The sequence below is a fragment of the Vespula vulgaris genome, chromosome 6 (assembly GCF_905475345.1).
Source record: "Vespula vulgaris chromosome 6, iyVesVulg1.1, whole genome shotgun sequence".
Taxonomy (NCBI): Eukaryota; Metazoa; Arthropoda; class Insecta; order Hymenoptera; family Vespidae; genus Vespula; species Vespula vulgaris.
Window position 1 is genome coordinate 2,087,630 of NC_066591.1, and position 23,433 is coordinate 2,111,062.

At 33.2% G+C, this 23,433-nt stretch overlaps 7 protein-coding genes across 7 annotated transcripts; all 7 read left to right on the forward strand.

Moving 5' to 3' along the window:
• The first annotated feature begins 2,383 nt into the window (after positions 1–2,383).
• LOC127064753 (beta-hexosaminidase subunit beta-like) lies at positions 2,384–6,369 on the forward strand. Its single transcript, XM_050996273.1, has 7 exons — positions 2,384–3,042; positions 3,293–3,518; positions 4,398–4,519; positions 4,739–5,111; positions 5,215–5,507; positions 5,599–5,864; positions 6,074–6,369. Exons 1-7 carry the CDS (start codon positions 2,848–2,850, stop codon positions 6,249–6,251), a joined length of 1,653 nt encoding a protein of 550 aa, XP_050852230.1. The 5' UTR covers positions 2,384–2,847; the 3' UTR covers positions 6,252–6,369.
• A 135-nt stretch (positions 6,370–6,504) lies between these two features.
• LOC127064757 (late cornified envelope-like proline-rich protein 1) lies at positions 6,505–8,347 on the forward strand. The gene is made up of 4 exons (XM_050996280.1): positions 6,505–6,652; positions 6,890–7,160; positions 7,443–7,647; positions 7,726–8,347. Exons 2-4 carry the CDS (start codon positions 6,963–6,965, stop codon positions 7,743–7,745), a joined length of 423 nt encoding a protein of 140 aa, XP_050852237.1. The 5' UTR covers positions 6,505–6,652; positions 6,890–6,962; the 3' UTR covers positions 7,746–8,347.
• Positions 8,348–8,567: 220 nt separating this feature from the next.
• LOC127064433 (putative uncharacterized protein DDB_G0271606) lies at positions 8,568–12,602 on the forward strand. The gene is made up of 4 exons (XM_050995461.1): positions 8,568–8,800; positions 8,909–9,065; positions 9,172–9,483; positions 9,578–12,602. The coding sequence occupies exons 1-4, from the start codon at positions 8,790–8,792 to the stop codon at positions 12,569–12,571; spliced, it is 3,474 nt and encodes a 1,157-aa protein (XP_050851418.1). The 5' UTR covers positions 8,568–8,789; the 3' UTR covers positions 12,572–12,602.
• Positions 12,603–12,834: 232 nt separating this feature from the next.
• On the forward strand, positions 12,835–13,454 carry LOC127064434 (small proline-rich protein 2E-like). The gene is made up of 2 exons (XM_050995462.1): positions 12,835–12,974; positions 13,047–13,454. The coding sequence occupies exons 1-2, from the start codon at positions 12,961–12,963 to the stop codon at positions 13,381–13,383; spliced, it is 351 nt and encodes a 116-aa protein (XP_050851419.1). The 5' UTR covers positions 12,835–12,960; the 3' UTR covers positions 13,384–13,454.
• Positions 13,455–14,154: 700 nt separating this feature from the next.
• On the forward strand, positions 14,155–15,014 carry LOC127064900 (keratin-associated protein 10-5-like). The gene is made up of 3 exons (XM_050996552.1): positions 14,155–14,325; positions 14,402–14,764; positions 14,835–15,014. Exons 1-3 carry the CDS (start codon positions 14,255–14,257, stop codon positions 14,995–14,997), a joined length of 597 nt encoding a protein of 198 aa, XP_050852509.1. The 5' UTR covers positions 14,155–14,254; the 3' UTR covers positions 14,998–15,014.
• Positions 15,015–15,441: 427 nt separating this feature from the next.
• Positions 15,442–18,745, forward strand: LOC127064779 (hydrocephalus-inducing protein). The gene is made up of 12 exons (XM_050996333.1): positions 15,442–15,666; positions 15,747–15,945; positions 16,024–16,162; positions 16,258–16,385; positions 16,454–16,655; positions 16,733–16,919; positions 17,159–17,283; positions 17,377–17,470; positions 17,566–17,857; positions 17,962–18,176; positions 18,261–18,500; positions 18,593–18,745. The coding sequence occupies exons 1-12, from the start codon at positions 15,442–15,444 to the stop codon at positions 18,743–18,745; spliced, it is 2,199 nt and encodes a 732-aa protein (XP_050852290.1).
• Positions 18,724–23,100, forward strand: LOC127064780 (hydrocephalus-inducing protein homolog). Its single transcript, XM_050996334.1, has 16 exons — positions 18,724–18,984; positions 19,062–19,290; positions 19,372–19,491; positions 19,559–19,642; positions 19,712–19,893; positions 20,006–20,244; positions 20,316–20,504; positions 20,723–20,852; positions 20,938–21,155; positions 21,466–21,675; positions 21,772–22,014; positions 22,076–22,231; positions 22,303–22,416; positions 22,468–22,528; positions 22,624–22,880; positions 22,957–23,100. Exons 1-16 carry the CDS (start codon positions 18,795–18,797, stop codon positions 23,098–23,100), a joined length of 2,766 nt encoding a protein of 921 aa, XP_050852291.1. The 5' UTR covers positions 18,724–18,794.
• Positions 23,101–23,433: the final 333 nt, after the last annotated feature.

Below are 23,433 nucleotides of genomic sequence, written 5' to 3' on the forward strand. Positions count from 1 at the left end.
AATTTCTTATCATTCCATAGACATATATATATACACACACACACATATATATATACCATTTTACATCAAGTACATCTTTTTCAATAGAAATTTATGATGTCGTCCAATCAACGTGCGGGGTCGTTCATCTTCCAACGATCCATTAACATAAATCTGGGTTCGTCCATCGTGATGCCTCTTATCCTCTTTCTCTCCTTCCCCCACTTTCTCTCTCTCTCTCTCTCTCTCTCTCTCCCTCCCTCTCCCTCTCTCTCCCTCTCTCTCTCTCTCCCTCTCTCTCTCTCTTTCTCTACGATCAACTCATACTATCACGGAGCCCACATGTACTTGTATACAGGTTAATACGATATTCAAGCTCGTCGCATTCGTTTCAGCACGTGTAATTCACCTCGCGGTCCTCTCTTATAACAGGAGGGAAATGCGCAAACTCGTATTTTACGATCGGAGGCGTCTCCTTTGGATAACACGCCGTCTCGACATATCTTTCGCTGTGTTCGTTGATCTTGTCTCGTTTAATTGTCCAACGACATGCTCTGTAATTTCCTGCCATCTCGTTTTTTTTCCTTTTTTTATTTTTCTATTTTTTTTTTTTTATTTCTATTCATATTTTTTTCTTTTTCCTTTCCTTCTTTTTTTTACCATCGTTTTATCACTGATTATTAGTTACATAATAGTTAGTATAGATAATTAACGATCATTATATGGTGCTTATCGTTGTTTCGTACTTTTCGGAAATTATTTTTGTATTATTTTCGATTTTGTTTGCAATACGTCCTTGCGTTAAAAAAAAAAAGAACGTATTATTCAACGCGACCATATTTCTTTCTACTAAAAAATTTTTTTACGATCATTTAACTGCATTTTACTGTATACAGAATTTTATAAATTTTACGAATATCGTTCTTCCCTTTCTAAATAAACTTCCACTTGAAATGAATTAATTTACTATCAATTTGAATCATTAATAAAATGATATAAATATAAGAACAGTAACTCCGCTGAATTTTCTAATAACAGTAGTAATTATTATTATTAATATCATTAATAGTTGGTATTAGTATAAACTTTGACAAGAAAAGAAAATCATCGTTATAGACGAAGTTATTAACAATCATAGTATCGATATATCGCTCGTGTAATAATTTTTTCTGATTTTTAATGAATGCATGGATATCACTCTTTAAGTGGCCCGACAACTTTGCGAAAATTGAGAGCAATCTATTCTTTCATCTATACATACAAACATAAATATTAACGAAGAGTTGACAAAGATGACCTATTATCTGAAGTGCTTCATTGAACTTTACGCTTGATTATTCTACCATCGATTTCAAATTACTCTTTTACAACATGTGATAAATACGAAGAAAAAATATATAATAAGAAGTCGAATCTGTTATTAGTTAAATCAAGTCGGAACTACGTACTTTCGAATCGTATTGACGGCATGAATTATTTATTTATATGTAGGTTACATGCAATATATGTATATGTTTGTGTGTGTGTGTATATATATTCTAAAAATTCTTTAAATTACTCATTTCGTTTATTGGATTTTTTTTTACAAATTTTATTATTACAAATTTTATTATTATTTATTTTTTATTGTGCCACTAATAGTGAATGTTATAAATTTTACTTACAAGACCGAATGATCGGCAAAAAGCGTTTAATTAAGCTTTGTTAATATTTACAGGTTATGAACAATCCGTGGAAGTTAATATAAATGAGAAAAAAATTTTATTATCCATTATACTCGTTAATATATTTATGATGTTATTTCTTTGAACGATTAATCAACGAACGATTGTTTCTTTCGAAGCAACGTTAAAGGTATAATTTCTCATAATTAAAAAGAAAAGAAAAATATATATATATATCGAAATAGCTATACGTAGATATGTATTATCTCAAGATACATCGACTTTATTTCTACACTAATTGCAAGAATATTCCTCTTCTAATAAATAAGATACAATTAAATAAAACTAATAGGTAGGATGCCGCAATGTACAAACGTTACCACATTTTTCTTCACGATTAATTCTCGAGTAATCGTAATGTTCGTAGTTTCGTAGAAAATATATATACATTAATACCGTCAAAACTTTCTTTTTACCTACAATATTCGTATTTGAAAATTTATTCGAGGAAAAAAATTAAAGAAGATTTTTTTCGAACGAAATCGATTGTCGAAATAATAATTTTCTTTCTATCTATCTTCTTCGTCCGATCAAACTTTCCTCTTTCTCTCTCTCTCTCTCTCTCTCTCTCTCTCTCTCTCTCCTTCCCTTCCTCTCTTTGACATAGATCTACATATTTATCCTTTTCCTTTTTTCATTACAGGTCGTCGTACTGGGCGATCAACGAACGCATTTTCACGAAGGAGAAGTTTAAGGATCACGGCTTCCTTTGCGCGTCTTTAGAACGAACGAAAAAGAAATAAATACAAATATAAAAATAGAAGAAAGAGAAAGAGAGAAGGAGAAAGAGAGAAAGAGAGAGAGAAAGAAAGGACTGGTTTAGTCCCACTTGACCGTGAGCACTCGTGGGGCCAAAGTGATAAAAGTTAAGTGCCGGGCTAAGGTCGTTAGCACTCTGCTCACCGCTCTTCTCCTTGCTCGTGTTCGTACACACGCGACCACCGAACCGATTCTTTCTCTCTCTCTCTTTCTCTCTCTCTCTCTCTCTCTCTCTCTATCTCTCTCATTCTCTCTATTCGAGCTTCGGTTGGCACAGCTCGGTAGTATCATCGTCAGTAGACGATGACCGCTCGCTGCCAGCGGATCGTTCTTATTCTACAAACGTGTTTTACCTGAAGCGTCGATCATCGCCAAACAAACAAACATGCGCCGTTTGTATTTAATAAATACATTCTTATTTATCTATCTGTTCGCATCGTTACCACCTCCGAGTATACAATTGCATTCATTTTCTGGTGCATGGGTTATACCGACCGAGGGTGAAATTTGGCCAATGCCGAATCAGAGAATCGTTCGAAAGGAATTTTATCTTTTGAGACCATCGACCTTTCAAATTCGAGTGAGTTTCTTTCGTTTTGATTTGTTTTCTTGTTCAACTCTTTTTTAAGATTTTTTTATTCTCCTTTCTTCCTTTTGTTTTAATAGTCCTAAAAATATACACTTGAATTGCTCTCTCCTCGCTTTCTATTTTGTTTTTTCTTTTCTTTATTTACTTTCATTGTCCCTTTTTTCTCGATTCGCTCGATCCAATGTGTGTCTATTTCTTTTTTTTTTTTTATTTATCACGTATATTTATAATTCTTTTTTAGACGGAAAATGAGAATTGCGATATAATCAACGAAGCTATCGAGAGATACAAGGGTATAATTTTAACTGAAGCACGAATAGCTAGAATCGTTGGCGAAGGGCAGTCTAGGACGTCTGTACGAAACGATGCATTCTTCAAGGGTACACTGACGAGCTTGGACATTCAATTGAAGAACCCTTGCGAACATAACGGCGAACATTGGCCACATTTGTTCATGAACGAGAGTTGTGAGTGATACGAACATTTAAAAAAAAAAAAAAAGAAAGTAAATATCTTTATCTATTTTCGTTGAATGCATACAAAACATTATTACTACGTAATATTATACGTAAATGATATATTTAATCTTCCGTCGATTCCGTCAAACGAGACAAATTTTCTTCGAATTAACCGGTTGTTCCCTTGGATTTTAATCTCTTTCGCTAACCACGATTAGGATGTACTTTCTAATATACTATTAATCGTTTCGAAATACATACGATGCTCGAATATGTACTTACATACAAGATTATACGAACTCGAGGATTCGAACATATCATCTATGAAATAGTCATAAATCTCGCGATAACGAGGTTTTGAATTTTCTTTCACTTTGTAAAAAAATTGTTCTACTTATCCCAATCGCTTTCTAATCGTTTCTGACGATTCAAAATTAGTCGGAGTAAATGGTAAATTTATTCGTTTAATTATAATTTTTCCTTGTCGTTGCTCACTTTTCCTTCTTTTTCATTTTATTTTTATTATCTTCATATTTTATATACTATGCATTTTATACAGAACGAAGAAGTATCGAAGAAGTATGTCGTTACTATGTAATCAAAGAACGTCTACGCACGTAACAATTTTTCTAATTCGCGATAATGAACGAGTTGGTAATCGAGTCAGTGGAACAGATCGAAACGGGGACGAGCAATAAAACGAAATTGATCAGCCTCTTTGCGTTTCTTATCTCTATTTCTTATCCGTTCGCAAAACCGTCATTGTGAGGTCATTGCGATTAGAAATTGAGAAATAGAACGATTAGACGCAATCTTCTTCTTCTTTCTTTTTTCCTTCTTCCTTTTCCTCGAGCAATCGATAATAAGATCGAACGGTGACTTTTCCAGACACTCTTGAAATAAACGAAATGTCAGTCAGTGCCAGTCTCTCAGCTGATTCCGTTTGGGGAGTACTTCGAGGTCTTGAAACCTTCTCGCAAATCCTCGTACCATCCGGAGACGGTCCTATCGTGAGTTAATTTCTTATTTGATCTATAGCAATTAATAATCGATAAGAGAAAGACACCTATTTAAACATACCAAACGTTTATCGATTTCTTTCAAATCCAATGCAATAGACGATAATGATTGTATTATTTATAAACAAAACGTTGAAATAATACGTATATATTAGATCTAATACGTATATTTAGATATAGAATAAATAGTTAACGATCGAAAGTTTTTAGTTGAAGCTACAATGTCAGACGATCGAGGATACACCAAAATTACGACACAGAGGTATTCTTTTGGATACGTCTCGTCATTATCTACCAATATCCGACATACTTCTTACTCTGGATGCAATGTCCTACAACAAGCTAAACGTTTTACATTGGCACATAGTCGACGATAATAGTTTCCCTTATCAAAGCTCCAGATACCCAGATTTATCAGCTAAGGGTGCTTATCACTCTACCATGGTTTACACGCCCAATGATATACAAAGAATCGTTGATTATGCGAGATTACGTGGGATTCGTGTTATGCCAGAGTTTGATACACCTGGACACGTAGCAGCTTGGGGTTTAGCTTATCCTGAACTTCTCACGAAATGTTACGGTGGGTTCGATTGATTTTTATTTTTTTTTTTCCATGCGGATTAAAGAATCTTCCTTGGGAATTATATTTTATTTTTTTTTCTGTCCTTTTCTGTTTTCCTTAGACTCTACTGGTAATCCGAACGGTAAACTTGGACCGATCAATCCAATAAAACCAGAGGTTTACGAATTCATGAGAAATCTCTTTTCTGAGATAGTCCAAGTATTTCCAGATCAGTACGTTCATCTCGGTGGCGATGAAGTACCATTCGATTGTTGGGGTAGCAATCCCGAGATAAAAGCTTATATGCAAGCTCACAATATGTCAAAAAATTACGCGTTACTCGAAGGAGAGTACATTGCCAAACTATTAGAGATCACTAGAACGTTGGATGCCAACTCCATCGTATGGCAAGAAGTTAGTAGAATTATTTCTAATGCCACGATCTATTTTCAAAATTGAACTTCCTTCTTAGAATTATTCTGAAAATAGACGTTTGTTATTTCAGGTTTTCGATAACGGCGTAAATCTTCCCGATACCACGGTAGTGCACGTGTGGACCGGACGCTGGCAGAACGAGCTAGAAAGGGCAACAAAAGCCGGACATCCGGTCTTGCTATCGGCTTGTTGGTATCTCGATCACATAAGCAACGGTGGCGATTGGAAAAAGTATTACACGTGCGATCCTTTAGGATTTCCGGCACCGCCCGAAGTCAACTTGAGAGATGTCATGTTGGGAGGTGAAGCTTGCATGTGGGGAGAGTTTGTGGACAGGTTAATAATTTCTTGTCTTTTTATTTTTCTTTTGTTTACTCGTAATATATTACAAAGAAAAGAAATTTAACAAAATTTTTATACGGCAAATTTTGTTCGTCGAGAATACTAAATAATACATTTTTTGACGATCCACATATGTATTGGACACTTATTTATATTGATGAGTATGTTCGTTTTTTTTTTTTTTTTTTTTTTTTTTTTTTTAGGAACAACGTTCATCCAAGAATTTGGCCACGAGCTAGTGCCACGGCCGAACGTTTGTGGAGCGAACAAGCGGAAAGTTTGACCGACGCATCGAGACGCCTCGAAGAGCACGCTTGTCGTATGAACAGGCGGGGTATACCAGCTCAGCCACCAAATGGACCAGGATTTTGTGTTCTTTGATTAGTCACAAATCTAACTTTATACTCGAAATTTTCATCGACATTTGTTCGTCATTAAAAAAATGATTCGCATTTTTTCATACCTATATTTAAATAAAATAAATAATTCAACAACCTTATATATATATATAATAATTTACTTTTTTTTCGAGTGCAACATTTTTTAGATAGGTACAATCACTGTTCTAAGAGGATGACAACTGACTCACGCTGTAGTCATGGCAATATAAAAATAAACATTCGTCGCAAAATCATTCTATTTTCCTATTCAACGATAACAAAATTTTAAATAACTTCCGATATTTTCGAAGGGCGGGTACCGTCATCTAAATAAGATCGATGGACCTGCGATATCGATGATTTAACCATAATTCCTACTAAACAAAATTAATAGTATATAAGGTAAGGAATAACGTAATATATATAGATATATATATTTCAAATTTCGGTCATTTTAAATGTACATACATACATATTTTCTGTATCTGGAAATCACATTTTCATAAAGAGTACGATCGATAGAACGTAATAGTTTAATCGATAAGATAACGTTCTTATCAATTTGGATATTATGCCAGATAAAATGTCTATCTTTGGAAAAACAATTTATTTATATTTAATTTTATTTTATCATGATAGCGCAAGAAGATATCTCGATTGAGATTACTAATGGAGTAATAGGATACGATAGAAATGGAAAATATTTATAAATATGTGTTCTCCCAGTCCATCTTGCTCTGCAATTTGCAGTCCACCTATGTGCTGCCCAACACCTTGTCCAATACCTTCTTGCATACCACCTTGTCCACCAGCTTGTTATCCTTGCCTACCTTGCGTACCTTGTGCGCCTCTTATACAATGTAGGCCACCATGTCCGCCTCGTTGCCCAGCAAGACCATCGAAGACAGTGGTTTGTAGCACGATGCTGTTAATTAAAATCTAACTGATCTAGACTAGATAAGGGAATAAAATTTCATTATTTTCAAGATTTATGACAAAGATCATTTATCATAAACAATAGAAAATGACTATTTTGTGTACATAACTGCGATTTCATTGAGTAAATTCGATAGTAAAATATCTTGTTTTTTCAAACAAAATTTATATTACAAGTGATATTGTCAAGTTAAATCATAATTTAGTTGTGTAGCAATTAGACAATGAAATAATCAGATGGATCATTAATTAACAGGTGTACTTACGACCTTGTCCACCCTGTCCACCTTGCTGTCCTATGCCTTGTCCTCCAAAAGTGGTGGTGACATGTCCTCCTCCCTGCTCACCTTGTCCACCGCCTCCTCCAACTTGCGTTTACGTTTGTACTCCCAAATGCATACCTTGTATGCCGTGTCCACCTCCTACACCCCCAGTTTGCTCACCTTGCAGACCACTTTGTCGTTAGTATCGTGTCTTATGTTTGAATGTTACAAACAAGTGCTATGAAATATTACTCATTGTGATTCTTTCTCTTTCAGTGACTTGTCCACCTTGCTGAGAATTCAACCGATTTTTAGACCAAACATACTTTAATCTTATGAGTCATATCAACAGATTGATCATGATCATTTTAATTTTTTATATATGACAGAAAAACTCACCAAAGTTTTACAATCCTAAATATTTGTCGATCACGATAATAGAACGATGATTCAATCATGTTCACACAGAACAATAACCATGAATTAATGAAATGACCATTGACAATAATGAAATGATAATCTCGATTAGATATTTTAATCAATTTCCCAATTAGACGTCTCGAAGATGACTTTATTAAATCAACTTGCGACAAATGAATTGAGGACGCAACTCCCAACTAAAAAATTACGTCGAAGCAATACTGAATCTCTAGAGAAAGAATTTTGGCATTATTATTAAGTTAATACTAAATTATTTTTAAGTTAATTGATTAAAACTTATAATGTGTCTTTATTTAGTAAAATTTTCAAGAGTATTGAGTAAATGTATCAGCTCTTCTCGGATTCATCTAATACTAAACATATTCTTTAACCCCCTAAGAATATTTAATAATATTGAAATAAAACGAGAAGTGTATAGGATGTGTAGATAAAATAAATAAAATGTATTTCTATCCGATATATAAAACGTTATTATTAAATTATTGTAATATTAGGATAAAAAAAAAATTCTTTTACGAAATCTTTCTTATACTGAAAAATAATCGCAAATAAAAGTATTATATAATGTACGTTCCTTCATATTTCTTATTTGTAATTATGAATTATAAGAAGTATAAAGAAAATTATATTAAGGTAAACGTGCCGTCATTTATATTTATAAACTATCACATAATTTCTGTAACAAATGGGATTCGAGATAATGAAGGAAGCTTTATTACAAGTGCCCATGACAACCCCATTCTGTCGTCTTATAAATTGTCTTCATTTGTTCCAATGCCGTACCCGGCAGAAATACTAAATCTGTTCTGCGACTTAATCTCTTTTTTCTATTTTATAATATGATTTTATAAGAATAATTTTTATACCAAATTGACAAGGTACCAAAGAATCTTTCTATCATGAACAAAAGGTAAAATATCTTTGGAATAATTTTTAGTTTCTTCAATTTATTTTTCTTTTTTTTTAAGGATTATATAAACGTCTTTACATAACCTTCTATTTTATTATGAACCTATAGGAAAGTTTCTGTGGAGAGAAATAGTGCTGCCAAAGAAGCTACTCGACGACCTAGCATATCTAGTATTCAGACACGAGTCACAACGATTCCACACATGAAACGTTCTCGATCAGGAAAATCACCTTCGCCGGAGGCAAATTCAATTCGACGCACAATGGTAAATACATATTACATATATGTAACTTAGGAAGAAACGTATCAATTGCATAGATCTATTCGTTTTCTCCTTCTCTCCTTCTCTCTTTCTCTTTCTTCCATTACAGGCAAAATTATCAAAAACGATGCTTGCAACTGGAGACAACGGGATTGCTCCTACGAAAACAATATTTAATTCTCAGAATAAATCCAAAGAATTACATTCAAATTCGTCGCCACGATTGAAAAGTTTCCCAGCTGAAAAAATTCGCAAGTTCAACAATACAGCGTTGTATAATGATAAATCAATAAAGGATATGGTCAATCAACAAAATTCTGAACGTTCGGCCGTATCATACGTACCAGATTCTTCGGGTCATAATTACGAGTACGGTGATCACGTTAATGGGATGCATAGTGGACATCAACATCAGTTACAAGTAAATAGTAATAATCACTCACAGAGAAGATATTTTTTAAGTAATAAAATTAATAGGATACTAAACAGGTGACTCTTTCGATTTATTTTTATAGGCGTCGGAAAATACGTACCAACAACAAATCTCTACGAACTATTCGATGCATCAACCAATTCCACAATCAAACGGTGCTTCAACTTATCGGGTACATGATCCAGATAAACATCGGCCAAACGTACCGCATGGAAATCAATCGCACGTAACCACCGTGGCTGCACCTACCTCGTTAGCTTATGTTCGCAATAATCAAACACCTGTAGCTCGATCGTCTACACCAGCGACACAATTACAACATCAACAGTCGCAAAAAAATTCCAGCGAAATTACGAACATACAGAAAGAAAACAATTGGGTAACCGATGAACTTCCTCAAGTTGTTGATCTAGAGAAACAACCTGTTGGTGGGCGAAATTTGATGTTACATAGACGAGCAGTGATGCAAGAGAGACAACAGCAACAACAGCAACAACAACAGATGCAAACGCAATCCCATCCAACAATGTATTCTAACGTGACGAATCAACAGATCGATCGTCCTATGTCGGTACCACCTTTTTACAATTTCCAATCCTTTCAAGCAAATTCCGCGCCTGTCTTAACGCATGAACATCCTCAGCAAGTTTATCAACAGCTTCAAAACAATATAACTCATCAACAACAAATGCAGCAACGAGCGTGTAATCAGCAATTTCAAATGATGTTAGGACAGCAAGCCCAACATCTAACACATACTAATCAAGGTTATTACAATTATCTTCCTCAACAGTTGTCGGAAAGAACGTCGTTTCCTTATGGGATGACTTCGCCTCAAGATGCAAGCGTAAATCAAACGAAAAATGCTGTAAACAATATGGTATCGATGCAACAAGGACAACAATTAAGTAATCAGCAAACTGAAGTAGTACCGAATAATAAAGCGTCAGTCGATAATCCAAATATAAAATCTCAAATCAGGCCATACACCATCAATCTAGTTGACAATACCAATTCGCAAAACGTTATGCACGGTCATCATTATAATCAAAATCTTGGTCAAGTATCTCAAATGTATCGACCGACGATTTCAGGGCAACAATTTTCAAATCATTTCCAACAGAATACAATGCCTCCAAATCAAATCCCTCAGCAAGTAGTCACAACTGAAAAACCTACAAATCCTGGAAAAAAGAATTTGAAATTTACACCGAAAATGATTCGGGATCAGGAGCTCTTGGTAGCGACTATGAAACAACAAGGTATATCCGAAGAATTAATGCGAAGACAGTTTCATAATTTATTAAAGGAACAACGAAGACAACTCGAATATCTTCAACAATTTCAACAAGAGGATGATTTTCCTGATAAAAAGAAGCAAGAGATACGTAAGAAGATACAAATGGATGAGAAACCTGAATGGATGGCTCATATAACTCCACCACATATTCCTTACAGTGATTTAGAAAAATTAAACGCCAAAATTCGAGAAGAAAACTTAATTTCATCACAACAGCAATTTAACGAAAATCAGCCAATGGATTTCAATAAACTCCAACAAAATGGGAATAAACAAGAAATGGTGCCATCGTTACCACAAGGTCATAATCAGTCTCAACAAAATGCGTATCAACTCTGGCAACAGCCAAATTTTAATTGGAAACAACAAATGGGAGTTCCAACGGGAACGGCAATACCACAATACACATACGGATCATCGGAGCCTTACCATCACGTAAAACCAATATCAGCTTCACCTCAATATCAACAACAGCAAAAACATCAACAATATCAACAACAGCAACAATATCAACAACAACAACAGCAACAGCAGCAACAACAGCAACAATATCAACAGCAGCAACAACAGCAACAATATCAACAGCAGCAACAATATCAACAACATGTCAATAATCCGATGCTATCGCAATATCCTACTCATTGGCAACAATCACAACAAATTCAGCAACCATATCAACAACAATATTATCAAACACCAGAACAAGCTTCGTGGCAACATAATCAATCACGAAACGAAGAGGAGTCCCATCTTTTCAAGAAAGCTATTAGCCTGAACGATTTAAATATGAAAAATACCGAACCATCGAGTTTATTAAAACTAAGATTATACAAAGAAGTGATCCGTCCTCAGAAACGTAATAACGGCTTGCAAAATCCAGATACGATCCAGAAAGCTTTTGAGATATTAAATAATCCAGAAAGTCAGAAGGGTCTTGAGTATCTCGCAAATCTTAACAGAAAGAATCTACAAACTAAACTGAACGGTATGCAAGATCCGAACGAAGAGACACCAAATCTAATATCAAAACCACCTTTTGATAATAATAATAATTTGATGCCGCAAAAAGCTGTCTCGGCAAACGGTCTAGAAAATAAAAGAAACCCTAATAATCCGCTTCCCCAACCGTTAACATATTTAAAACGATCTGAAACTGGAACGGCTGTGAATGAATATCCAAAACAGAAACAGTACAATCCACGAAATCGTTACAGTTTGATGGCTGAAAGAGAAGATGGGACGGTGGCTCCAAACATACAATATCAGCTGCCTCATAATCCAAGTCAACAATTAAATCGCCAGCAACAACAAAATTATCAGAAAATAATTCCTTACAATGAGAAAAATCCATTATCGGCATTGAACAAACAAATATCTTACAAGTTCGATGATACCGATAATCCAGGATATCATCAGCAAATGCAACATCTCTATCAGAATAAACAAAATATGATTAGTAACAACGGACAGGGCGATGTACCTACGTTACATAAACCAAATACAACCAATATCGCATATCTCGATTCTCCTGGAGGCGACACAGCAGATTTATCGTATTCCAGAGAGAACGGACAGATACAGAATAAGATGGCAGCATTTTGCCCATCCCAAAGATTGAATGGAACCTACAATTCGCCAGATATTCGAGAAGCCAAAACTATTGGGGGTGTCACGTACCTTGCCAGGAAACCAGACTATATACCAAACCAACCAATGATACCTGAAAACACTTTAACTGCTAATAAATATATAAAACCAGCCGTGATGTACCACTAAATGAAAAGATTATTATTTGTTTTATTTTTTATTTGTGAGATCTATATTTATTTATATATATATATATACACACGTATAAAATATATTTTTGTCTATTTACCTTATACTTTTTAAATAATATCGTTAATATATATAACTCTTAAAACAAGTAAGAGGTTTTATGTATAGATCATTTGCAAATATCATCGCGATTCGTGTTTACAATCGAATGAAAAAAAAAAGAACGAAAGAAAGAAAAAAAAAAGAAATAATATTTTCTCGATAGCTCGATAAAAAACCACTACAATATTCATTCCTAAAGACGAAATCATTATGAAATTATATACATCAATAACGAAATATTAATTCATAAAATATAAAACATAAAAAAAAAATTTATCAAAATCAACATGTGTAATATCAAGTAAGTATCATATCTAAGATAAGGAATAATTTTAATGACATTTTATTATATCTAATTTTTTTTTTTCATAAGTCCACCATGTTCATCTATACCTTGTGGCCCATGGGGTCCTTGTGATGGAAGTAAATTCATTACTAAAATTTGTATAAGTAAACCAAAACCTTGTCCACCTCCACCAAGTATATATTGTGTTCCACATCCACTTCCTTGTCCACCACCTTGCACACCTCTCCCACCAATTTGTGGTATCTACGAACAAGCCATCCGTAAACCTCGATTACCTTGCCCACCTCCGTGTCCACCGAGATACCTTGAGTTCGGTCATCCACCTTTACCACCCTGTCCACCACCCTGTCCTCCAAGAAAAGCACCTTGGCCTGTATGTTTACCCTGTAATCCCCGTGTGTGAATAATCTTAACTTGCTTGTTATCCCTTTCATTATTCTGAAGATTATATAATAAAATTATTATAATAATTATACACATACACATATAATATTATGTAATTAGATAATAATTATACGTAAGACATAATTATATAATAATTATGTATATATGTTATTTACGCGTTTAGACGTCATTACACACCGGTATCATAAATCAATTTGATTCGTTGATTATAAATATACTCATTCAACAAATTATTATTATTATTACATGATGATATTATTAGTAGTTAATTATTTCCATTCGAGTCGGATCGGTTTTCGAAATGATTTATAACGCTTTAATTGTTTATTTCGAAATTTAATAAAGCCCTTTTAAAGCATTCTACAATTTTATAGGTTTAATTATATAATATATAATTTGTTATAATTACATGTATAAAATCGATATAATCAAACAGAATATTTATATTTAAATACATTTGATATACCAAAGGAAACTCTTTCTGATGATTAAATTATATATCGCAAATAACAATTGATCTTAATTTTAACAAAATTAAATATACACTTTGCATACATTTCATACAATTTTTCATTTCATAACATGTTTCATTGTCGATATAAAAGAAAAATATAAAATACAAAAGAAATGGATAAAAAAAAAAGTTATCGTTATATCAACGCATAATTAGACTTATGGTTATGAAGAATTTGTATGACACCTTGTAAAAACAACAAAATCGCTTCAAAAAAAAAAAAACTAACGCAATTCGATTAGAAAATGCATCAAATCCAAATGGACAGATAACTAAATTTAAATAAATAAATATACACCGTTCGATCTTTAATCTAAATTTCCGTGTAAATGATACGTCATCGATTTATCTCAAAATGGGCACTTGTGGAAACACTCGTAATTACATGGACGAAATGTTATGTATCATAAAAGAAATCGAATGTCTGTGAGTAATACAATGTCTATCTGAGAATAACTCAAGATCATCAGTCAAATCGTTTCAAATGAAATTCATTTAATAGAAAGCCTGAACCAGAAATATGCAATGTCTCCTGTCCACCATTAGGCTGTCCAAGAGGTCCATGTCCAGGAATCTGTTGCAATGGAATAACCTGCGATCCCTGTTGCATGTCACAGATGCCATGTTGTGCACCTAGTCCATGCTTACCATGTTGCGTACCTATATGTTACACAGAACCTCCTCGTGCTGAGATCAAGCTTAAACCAGATCCAAGAAAAATTTGTTGTTTCCCACCGAACCCCGATTGCCCACCGATCTCGTCGATTCCATTTTGTCCATCACCATGCGGTCCACCTCCACTTTGTACAAGCTCACCATGTATCTCATTCTGTTGTCCTAGTTCACCATGCCCACCTATGTGCCAGTCAGTGATTTATTTATTTATAAATATATTACGAAAGCAAAATATAAATGAAAAAATGTAATTGTTTCAGGCCTTGTTTAAGAGATTGTACGATTCCATGCGGACCCATAGCATGTTTTCCTACAAATTGTTGTCCTACACCAATATGTAGTCCAATCCCGCCATGCTTCAAACCATCGAAACCTCCCTGTAGTCCCTGTTATGTATGCATACCACCTCGATGTAATAAATAAAAATTTGTCAAACATAATCATTCGCAAACGATTTTCGTATTTCTCTTCGATCAATATCTATATGTGTGTGTGTGTATATATATATATAATAAATGTATATATGTATATATATATATATATATGAATGAGTACAAAACAAATGAAACGTGTTGCGATTATCAGCCATACTGACTATCAATACGTTAACATATTACAAAAACGATTATGCTAATTAATCAAAAATAAAACAGATCGAGCATTGAATTTAAAGAGATTATTAAAAATGGAGGAAAGAGAAAGAAAATTGAATGAATGGAAATCATTCTCGTTTGACTTATCAAAGATCTTCACAATTATGATGGATAAATCAAGAAATAAGAAAGATGAAGATACGGTTAGAAAAATATTTTTCCTTAGATGAAATTATTAAATAAATATATAAATAATATCTAAAATTTGTTTAATATGCAGAACAGTATACTTCCATCAGAGTATATAAAACAAATGTCATTGACAACGGAAGATAGAATGACTTATCTAATTAAACCAAATATCGATAAAAATCTTCGATCTATCCTTAATTATCCAGAAAATAATCCTTTCAAACCAATGCCAGCTCTCATTATATTTCAACAATTTCTTCCTGGCGAAGTTTATAACGCTACTCTCACCATTCGTAATTCTGGTCAGGTATATAATCAATTATAAAAATGATTGTATAATATGATAAGTTGTAATATAATTAATTAGATTGTTTATATTTTTATAAGGTCTCGAAGAATCTGAAAGCATGCTTCGAACAGGACCCTTTCTTCGATATCGAATTACGTGGTTCTTCTTACAATGTAATGGTAGCACCAGGACTAGCCCAGATTTATAATATCAAATTTATGCCGGAAGAAAAACGAGATTATAAATATCAGGCAATGTTCTGTGCTGACGACGATGTTATTTTTGTTCCAATAATTGGTATTAGCTAAAAATTATATTCATTCATCTGTTTTTTTTTTTTTTTTTAACGTAATTCGAAGTGTTCCATTATTTCAGCAATTGGTCCCAGGCCTATTCTGGACATTCCTGATACTATCGAAGTACCAAACACAGCCGTTAAGATTTCTTCGTCGAAAACTATTCTAATACGCAATATCGGAACAACTTCGGGTTTTTTTACTTTCTTCACTGACAGGTAATAATAAATTCAACAGGGAATATTAACAAATGACAGAAGTATGAAATTGAAATAACGACGAAAGGATTTAATAATTAATAAATTTTTGTTAGTTCGTGGTTTCGTATCGAACCATCAAGTGGTTTAATCGATGAGGAAGAATCGATTCAATTTACTATTTATTTCTTATCCGATAATGCCGGAGAATTTGAAGCTAATCTTTTTATCAAGAATGAGACTGGTATACTTATAATTTTGGTACATCTATTATCTTATTTAACGATGTATTAACAAGAAATGTTTCGACAGGTGAGGTTCTTCAAACGAAATTACGAAGTTCAGCAGCGAATTGTACGATTCGATTAGACAGAGGTAGTGTCAAAATGGAGAATACTTATTTAGGCATGTCCAGAAGTAAAATTCTTACAATTCACAATAGAAGCGATTACATCGTTAAATATCAATGGATGTGTTACGAAAGTAGCAAAAAAGATAATGAAAGAAAAGAAGAGTAAGAACCAAATACGTTCTTTCCATATTCTTCCTATATCACTGTCTATTTTTTTTTGTTTCATTATATTATTACAGATATAAAAAATTATTCAAACTGATAAACGAAATAGAAATCGTACGATTTGTCAGTATGGAATATTACAACATTTGCACTCCTGATATTCACAAACTCGTCTGCCAAAGAATTTACAGGGATGAGATAGTCTCATTGATGAATGAAAATTTTCAATACAATAACTTATATTTTCTGATTACTCCTATAGTAAGATACAAATATAACGGGGCATGCAAAAAGTTCCTAAGTCTGTAGTTTTACAATTTGAAAAAGAAAAATATAATTAGCCTAAAAAAATTACTCTTGAAACGGAGTAATTGATTTTTAAAATGATCTAGAAACTTTTAGGCATACCATGTATTATATTTCTTAAAGAAGAAAAAAGAAAAGAAAAATGTAAAAATGGAAACGACTCTATAAATGAAGTATTGAATCTTATTGTGTAGAAAGGTGAAATATGGCCACATTCATCATCAGACGTGACGATACTCTTTCAAGCTTTAGAAGTTGGCGAAATTTGTAGCACAGCTTATTTGGAAGTATCCGGCCGGGAGGACAGGATACCTTTGAAGTAAAGAAATCAAACTTCCGAAACTATTTTCATGTTTGAACTGAGAGTGACTCTCTTCATTAATATTTTCATTGCATATGTTTACAATGACAGCCTATGTGGCATAGGCAAAGGACCAGTCTTCTGTTTGAACGTCATCACGATCGATGTGGATAAAATATACATGTATTCCGAATATTATTACGAGGTAGAAAGATCTATCTGGGTCAACTTTGTTAAACCTTATCGAGCTTCCAATTTTAATGGTTCTTTGACAATCACACCGGACAATCGATCCTTCAGATAGTTGCTGCGAATAAAGGACATATAAATGGCACGCTGATATATAAACCAAATCAGACTCAATTCGGTGGGATAATTAATGTCAATCCTAAATCGCTTATTATCAAACCAGGAGACTACAAATCGTTCAATTTATCATTTTCCTCTGACCGAAAGGGTGACTTTCTGGAACGTGTGGATTTCACTGTTAAGGAAAGTCTCGAAATTATTTCATTACATATTAAAGGATGCGTTGTATATCCTAGGTTACATTTTGATAAGAGATGCTTAGAATTTGGTGTGATTCCTTTAGGTAAGATTTTTTGGTACATCGATCAATTTGTCAGGGTTATATCACGATTTATAATAAACGATTGATAATAATTGGAAGGATTGAGATTGTCCGATGGTTTTTAGGATTTAATACCAAACAGGAAGTATGTCTTCATAATCTATCCACCATTCCGGTAAAATACAGTATAACTGTATTGAACGATGGTTCAGAAGAACCTTTAACTTATGAAGACTTTGCCAACTCGGATGCCAAATTAAGTTTTCCATCTAATCCACGGGAATTTTTAATCCAACCTAACGAAGGTGTAGTCCCTAAACGGAGTTTCTTGAAAATCCGGGTAAAGCGAATAATCGAATATAAATTTTCCAAGAAAAAAGAAAAACATGACATCGTACTAATAGGATCTTGAAAACTTTGACAGATTATCTACAATCCAAATATCATTCGAATTAAACATTCTTTCCTTCGAGTCGATATGTGGAACTCCCAATCCGATCCATTGATGTTACCAATCTCATTCGGTGGGAGCATAGCTTCGCTTTCGATCAAACCATCGGAGATATCAATTCGATTTTGTTTCATAAACTTCCCTTATACAAGGACCTTCGATGTAGAGAACGAATCCGATCTCGATAGTTATTTTTATATTCTACCACAATCGGTAAGTAGAAAAAAGAAAAGGATATATTTGATAATATTTTAATATATCATATTGCTCTAATAAGAAATTTTAACAGGCTACGTTTACTTTAGGTATCTGACAACAAAACGTCAATTTATTATTCCATGTCAACCTATCAAGGTTTCATCAAGGCACATCAATCAAAAACGATCAAGGTGACTCTTATTACGAAATCCATTGGTAAACAGAGCACCGTGATCAAGTATGATTACTTTTTATCTTGAAGCTTTTTATTTTGTATAAAATTAATCAATGATAATATTTCTCTTTAGCATGTTAACGATCGGTCAAAATTTACCGGTAGCCGTTTGTAAATTATCCTGTACTGGTCAAGGACCTATAATATCCTTGCAACCAACTAAAATGGACTTTGGCGATGTCCAAGTTCTCCAAGAAAAGATTATGAAGTTAAAAGTTATCAGTGACTCACCAATTCCAGCTCAATTTAAAATTTCCTTAGTAAGTACGAAGTTTCGTTTAAAAATAATAATAGATAGGATCAAAGATATTTGTGTTTACCTACCACGAAGAATAGAAAAGATTCACCGTGGTCTGTGGATCAAGTAACTGGTGAACTCGAAGAAAACGAATCGATGGAATTGAACGTAAAAATTTATTTGCATGATCCTGGTAAATATGAGGATAACATTTCATTGATGATACATAACAACAGAATAACGACCGTCAATCTTAAAGCGGTCGGAGTTGGTTGCAGTATTGTTTTTCAGCCAAATATATTTCCCATATTCGACATGGGATTACTGCTCAGGTATGTTACAATTTAATCATAGAAAATAATTTATAAAATAATTTACATCGCTATATCATTTTCATTGTCGAATAACAAAAGTCATCAGATGGTGAATATACCAATCACCATGAAGAATCTTGGAATGAAACAATATCAACTGATGTGGTCGAATACGCCAGATCTACATATGCAGAAAGGACAAATCGTATCATCGATTATGTTAGTATACTGTCAAGTTTAAAAAAAATTATATGTCATTGAATATCATTATTTGTGATACCTGCAGTTCTAAGTTCCGACTGTATCCAGTCGTTACCAGTTTGAAACCCAGTGAGACAAAAATCGTTCATTGCAAGATATGTTGGGATCAGTAAGCTATTAATAGTAAATCTTTTATTATTGTTATTTTTATTAAATTAAATGTATATCATACGATTAGGAATGAAACAATAATGGAAGATTGGTACTTATTTGGATGTGCACAAGGTCAAAGTAAACGAGAGCTATTCGGTTTGAGTACTTTCAAGACCACGTTCACAGAACCGTATGTTGTATTTAACAAAAAGGAGTTAACGATGCAAATCGATATCTCTCCTTATGGAAACGAATTTCATCAAATAGGTGAACCATTCGATTTTATTTCTTTTCTTCCACCTCGTTCCTCCCCATGATACTTATCGAGTTATGCTTAACGAGTTTACAATAATTTAATAATACAATATTTTATTATTAGACGAGGTCATAGTAACGAATAAATCAGGATTGGATTTGAACGTTCATCTTAAGATCAAACGTCCATTCTATATAATAAGCGAAGAGAAAGAGTTTACAGAGAAAATGAAGATTTTGTTGACCAATCAAGCTACCATAAAAATTTATGTAAAATTTGCACCGGATATGGAAAGCAGTAATCTTTATTCGAAGATTTATCATAGTTTGTTAATCTTCGAGTACGACGAACATCCTATAAAGGTGATTTGAATCTAGAAAAAATTATTACTCGCGAACTAAAAAACCTAAAGTTCATCGATATATTATTTTAGAATAAGATTAAATGTAAAGGATCAGTGAATTACCCAAATCTTATACTGAGTTCGCACGAGATAAAAATGTATTGTGAAAAAGGTTGCAGTGAAGAATATATCTTAAAATTAACGAATAATGGCCCTATTCCTGTGATATATAAATTCGTTTGGATCAAAGAAACAATTAATATAATACGTGATATTGAGGTTGGTATATGTCACATAAAACGAAAAATAAGTAATTTAATAACTATTTCTAACTAGTATGATATAAATAATATAACATATTATAATGATACAGCACAGCGATCTAATACAATGATATAGTATAGTGATATATAATAGAATATGTAATATAATGTAGTAGTTAATATACATAGTGACTAATATTAGTTACTATTTAGTAACGACTAAATTATTTGTAGAAATCAGCGAGAATTTTGAATGCCATTGAAGATCAAGAATTAAAATCATGGCAAAATAACAATCATTTGCAGAACCAACAAGTTGGTGCTGGTGATGCTCCATCGGAGTCCTTGATAACACCTATGAACAGTGAGTTCCATGAAATATAATTTTTATTTTATTTTTTTATTATATTACGATTAAAAAGAAATAAACAAGGTTCCTTTCTCGTCAGCACCTATATCAAACGAACTAGAAACGCAAAGAACTTACACGGATTCCGAATTCGAGATGAGCCAAGACAAATCTTCAAAATCCGAGGAATCTGAGATTCTACAAGAAATAAAGAAGTTGTTAATGAATATAGTCGACATGCCTACAACTGATAATTCCGATATCGACGTTCTAAAAGTGATCGGCTTCAAGCCTCGTTTCATCGAACCTATCAATGAGGTACTTTTTCTCTTTCTTTTTTGTCAGAGATATTCACTTAAAAAAATCTTTGTAAATGTCACTCTCAGAAAGCTTGTTTATTTTAAGACCACAATTAATGACTTTTTTAATTAAGCGTAGCTCATCATCGTCAGTATGTAATATAACGAAACTTGTCGTGAAAGTTTTGTAACGTACATACATACGTGCATCATACACACGCATATATATATATATATGTATGTATGTATATATGTATTAAATTCATACATAGATAGACACGAAATACAATGAACAATTTCAAACAGTATGAAATTAATTTCACATGCAGATACTTGACATAGTACAGAGCGAAGGCATCGTACCTCCCTATACATCTCAAAACGTACACTTTGGCTTTCATGGATTCGAACGTATAGAAGTCGATGTTACAGCTGTTTGCGAGATCGTTTGTGGACCAACCGAGATGATCCAAGTAGAAGCGAAAGCTGATACTGTAAGATATTCAGTTGATAGATGCGTTATAGATCTAGGTCAACAGGTAAATCGATTAGCTCTTTGAATCTAATTGAAAACTTCTCTTTACTCTTTTCATTTTTTCTGTTCCATTTTTTTTCTTCTTCTCTTTCCACGATAGCTTTTCTGTGAATCTTGCGATACGTATTTCAACCTAATCAACGAATGTAACATTGCCTTTACTTACACAATAATAACTACTTCCGCATTGGAAAATGATGATACTATCGTACAACCATCCGATTTAAATCGATTAACGATCGTATCGCGGGAAGGTAAGGTCGAACCTAAATCGTCAATAAATATTACCTTGAACTATCGACCGATCTATCTTGGACCATTCAACGTTGAATTTCGATTGAAGGTAAAATCAATAAGCTTTTGAATAGCTTTCTGTTAAATGGCTTGATCGTTACCATTTCCAGGTAGCTCATCTGGTACCACTTGTTATGTCCGTGACGGGAGTAGGTATTTACCCGCAAATATTCTTCGATTTGCCTCAAATCATTGATACCGATAAGTATCCACCGGAATTAGGCTATGAGGCACTTAGATCTTTATTTATGGAATTTATCGTAGATGTAAAAGATCACTTTTTAAAAATATACATGTATCAATATATAATTACTCAAAACGATTATATTTATGTTAGAGAGATAATTCATCATCCGAAGAAAATAAAGATAATTTGATTGACAACGAATGGATCATGGTGTCGATCGATGAAACTTTCCCGACTATAATAGATATAAACATGGCATTCGAAAGAATTTTAACGAGTAACTTCATAAAAGAAAATCTTAACGTTTTATCGAAGCACATTGCAGCTCCTCGAAAAACAGCAATCCCACAAATGTTCTCCTTGGAATACATCATTGGTAATTATCATAAGCTGACGTTCTGACTAACGTTTCATTAAAAAGAAATAACATTTAAATATCACTTTTCTTGAAAACTGTCTCTTTTTTGTAAGACCTAGGAAATGTGATTATTGGCCTTACTACTCATTACTCCGCAATATTGAATAATTACGGTCCAAAGATCGCAGAAGTCAATATGAAAAAATCAAAGAATAAGGATGCACTAATTAATTCCGAGATTGTAATAGAATTTAAAAAGAATGTTAGTTTACTGGTAAATCACTCCGTTCTCTTACAAATCATTTGTAATCCTATTGTGGCAAAATATACCGAACGATACACAACGTTAGAACGTATTATTCATCTAGAGGTAAAATAACTCAATCTTTTTAATTAATTATCAACCACTTTAAAATTTGTTAAAATGATTTAATTATATATCCTAGGTGATCCATGGTTGTATCATTCCGGTGATTATAAAAGGAATCATAACTTATCCTTACATCACCGTCGATAAAAAACAATTAGATTTCAACAAAGTTATAATTGGCGAATGTTCGATGATGTGTTTAACAATGAAGAATGAGTAAAAATATAAAAGTTAATATACGCGAAATTAGAAATAACAAAACTATTCGCTTTCAGAGGTTTGATCGATTGCAAGTGGAAGATAGAAATATCTATGAAACAGAGCAAAAAAAAGAATTACTGTCCATTCTTTGTACATCAAGAGAGTGACACTTATCCGGCAGGTCATTCGAGTATCATAAAAGTTTATTTCAAACCACGAGAACCAGTTAGTTCAGTTTTGTTCGCTTTCTCTCTCTCTCTCTCTCTCTCTGTCTGTCTGTCTCTCTGTCTATACGTCTCCCTCATCACTTTATCGATCCTTTTATCTCTACAGTATTAATAATTACCATTAA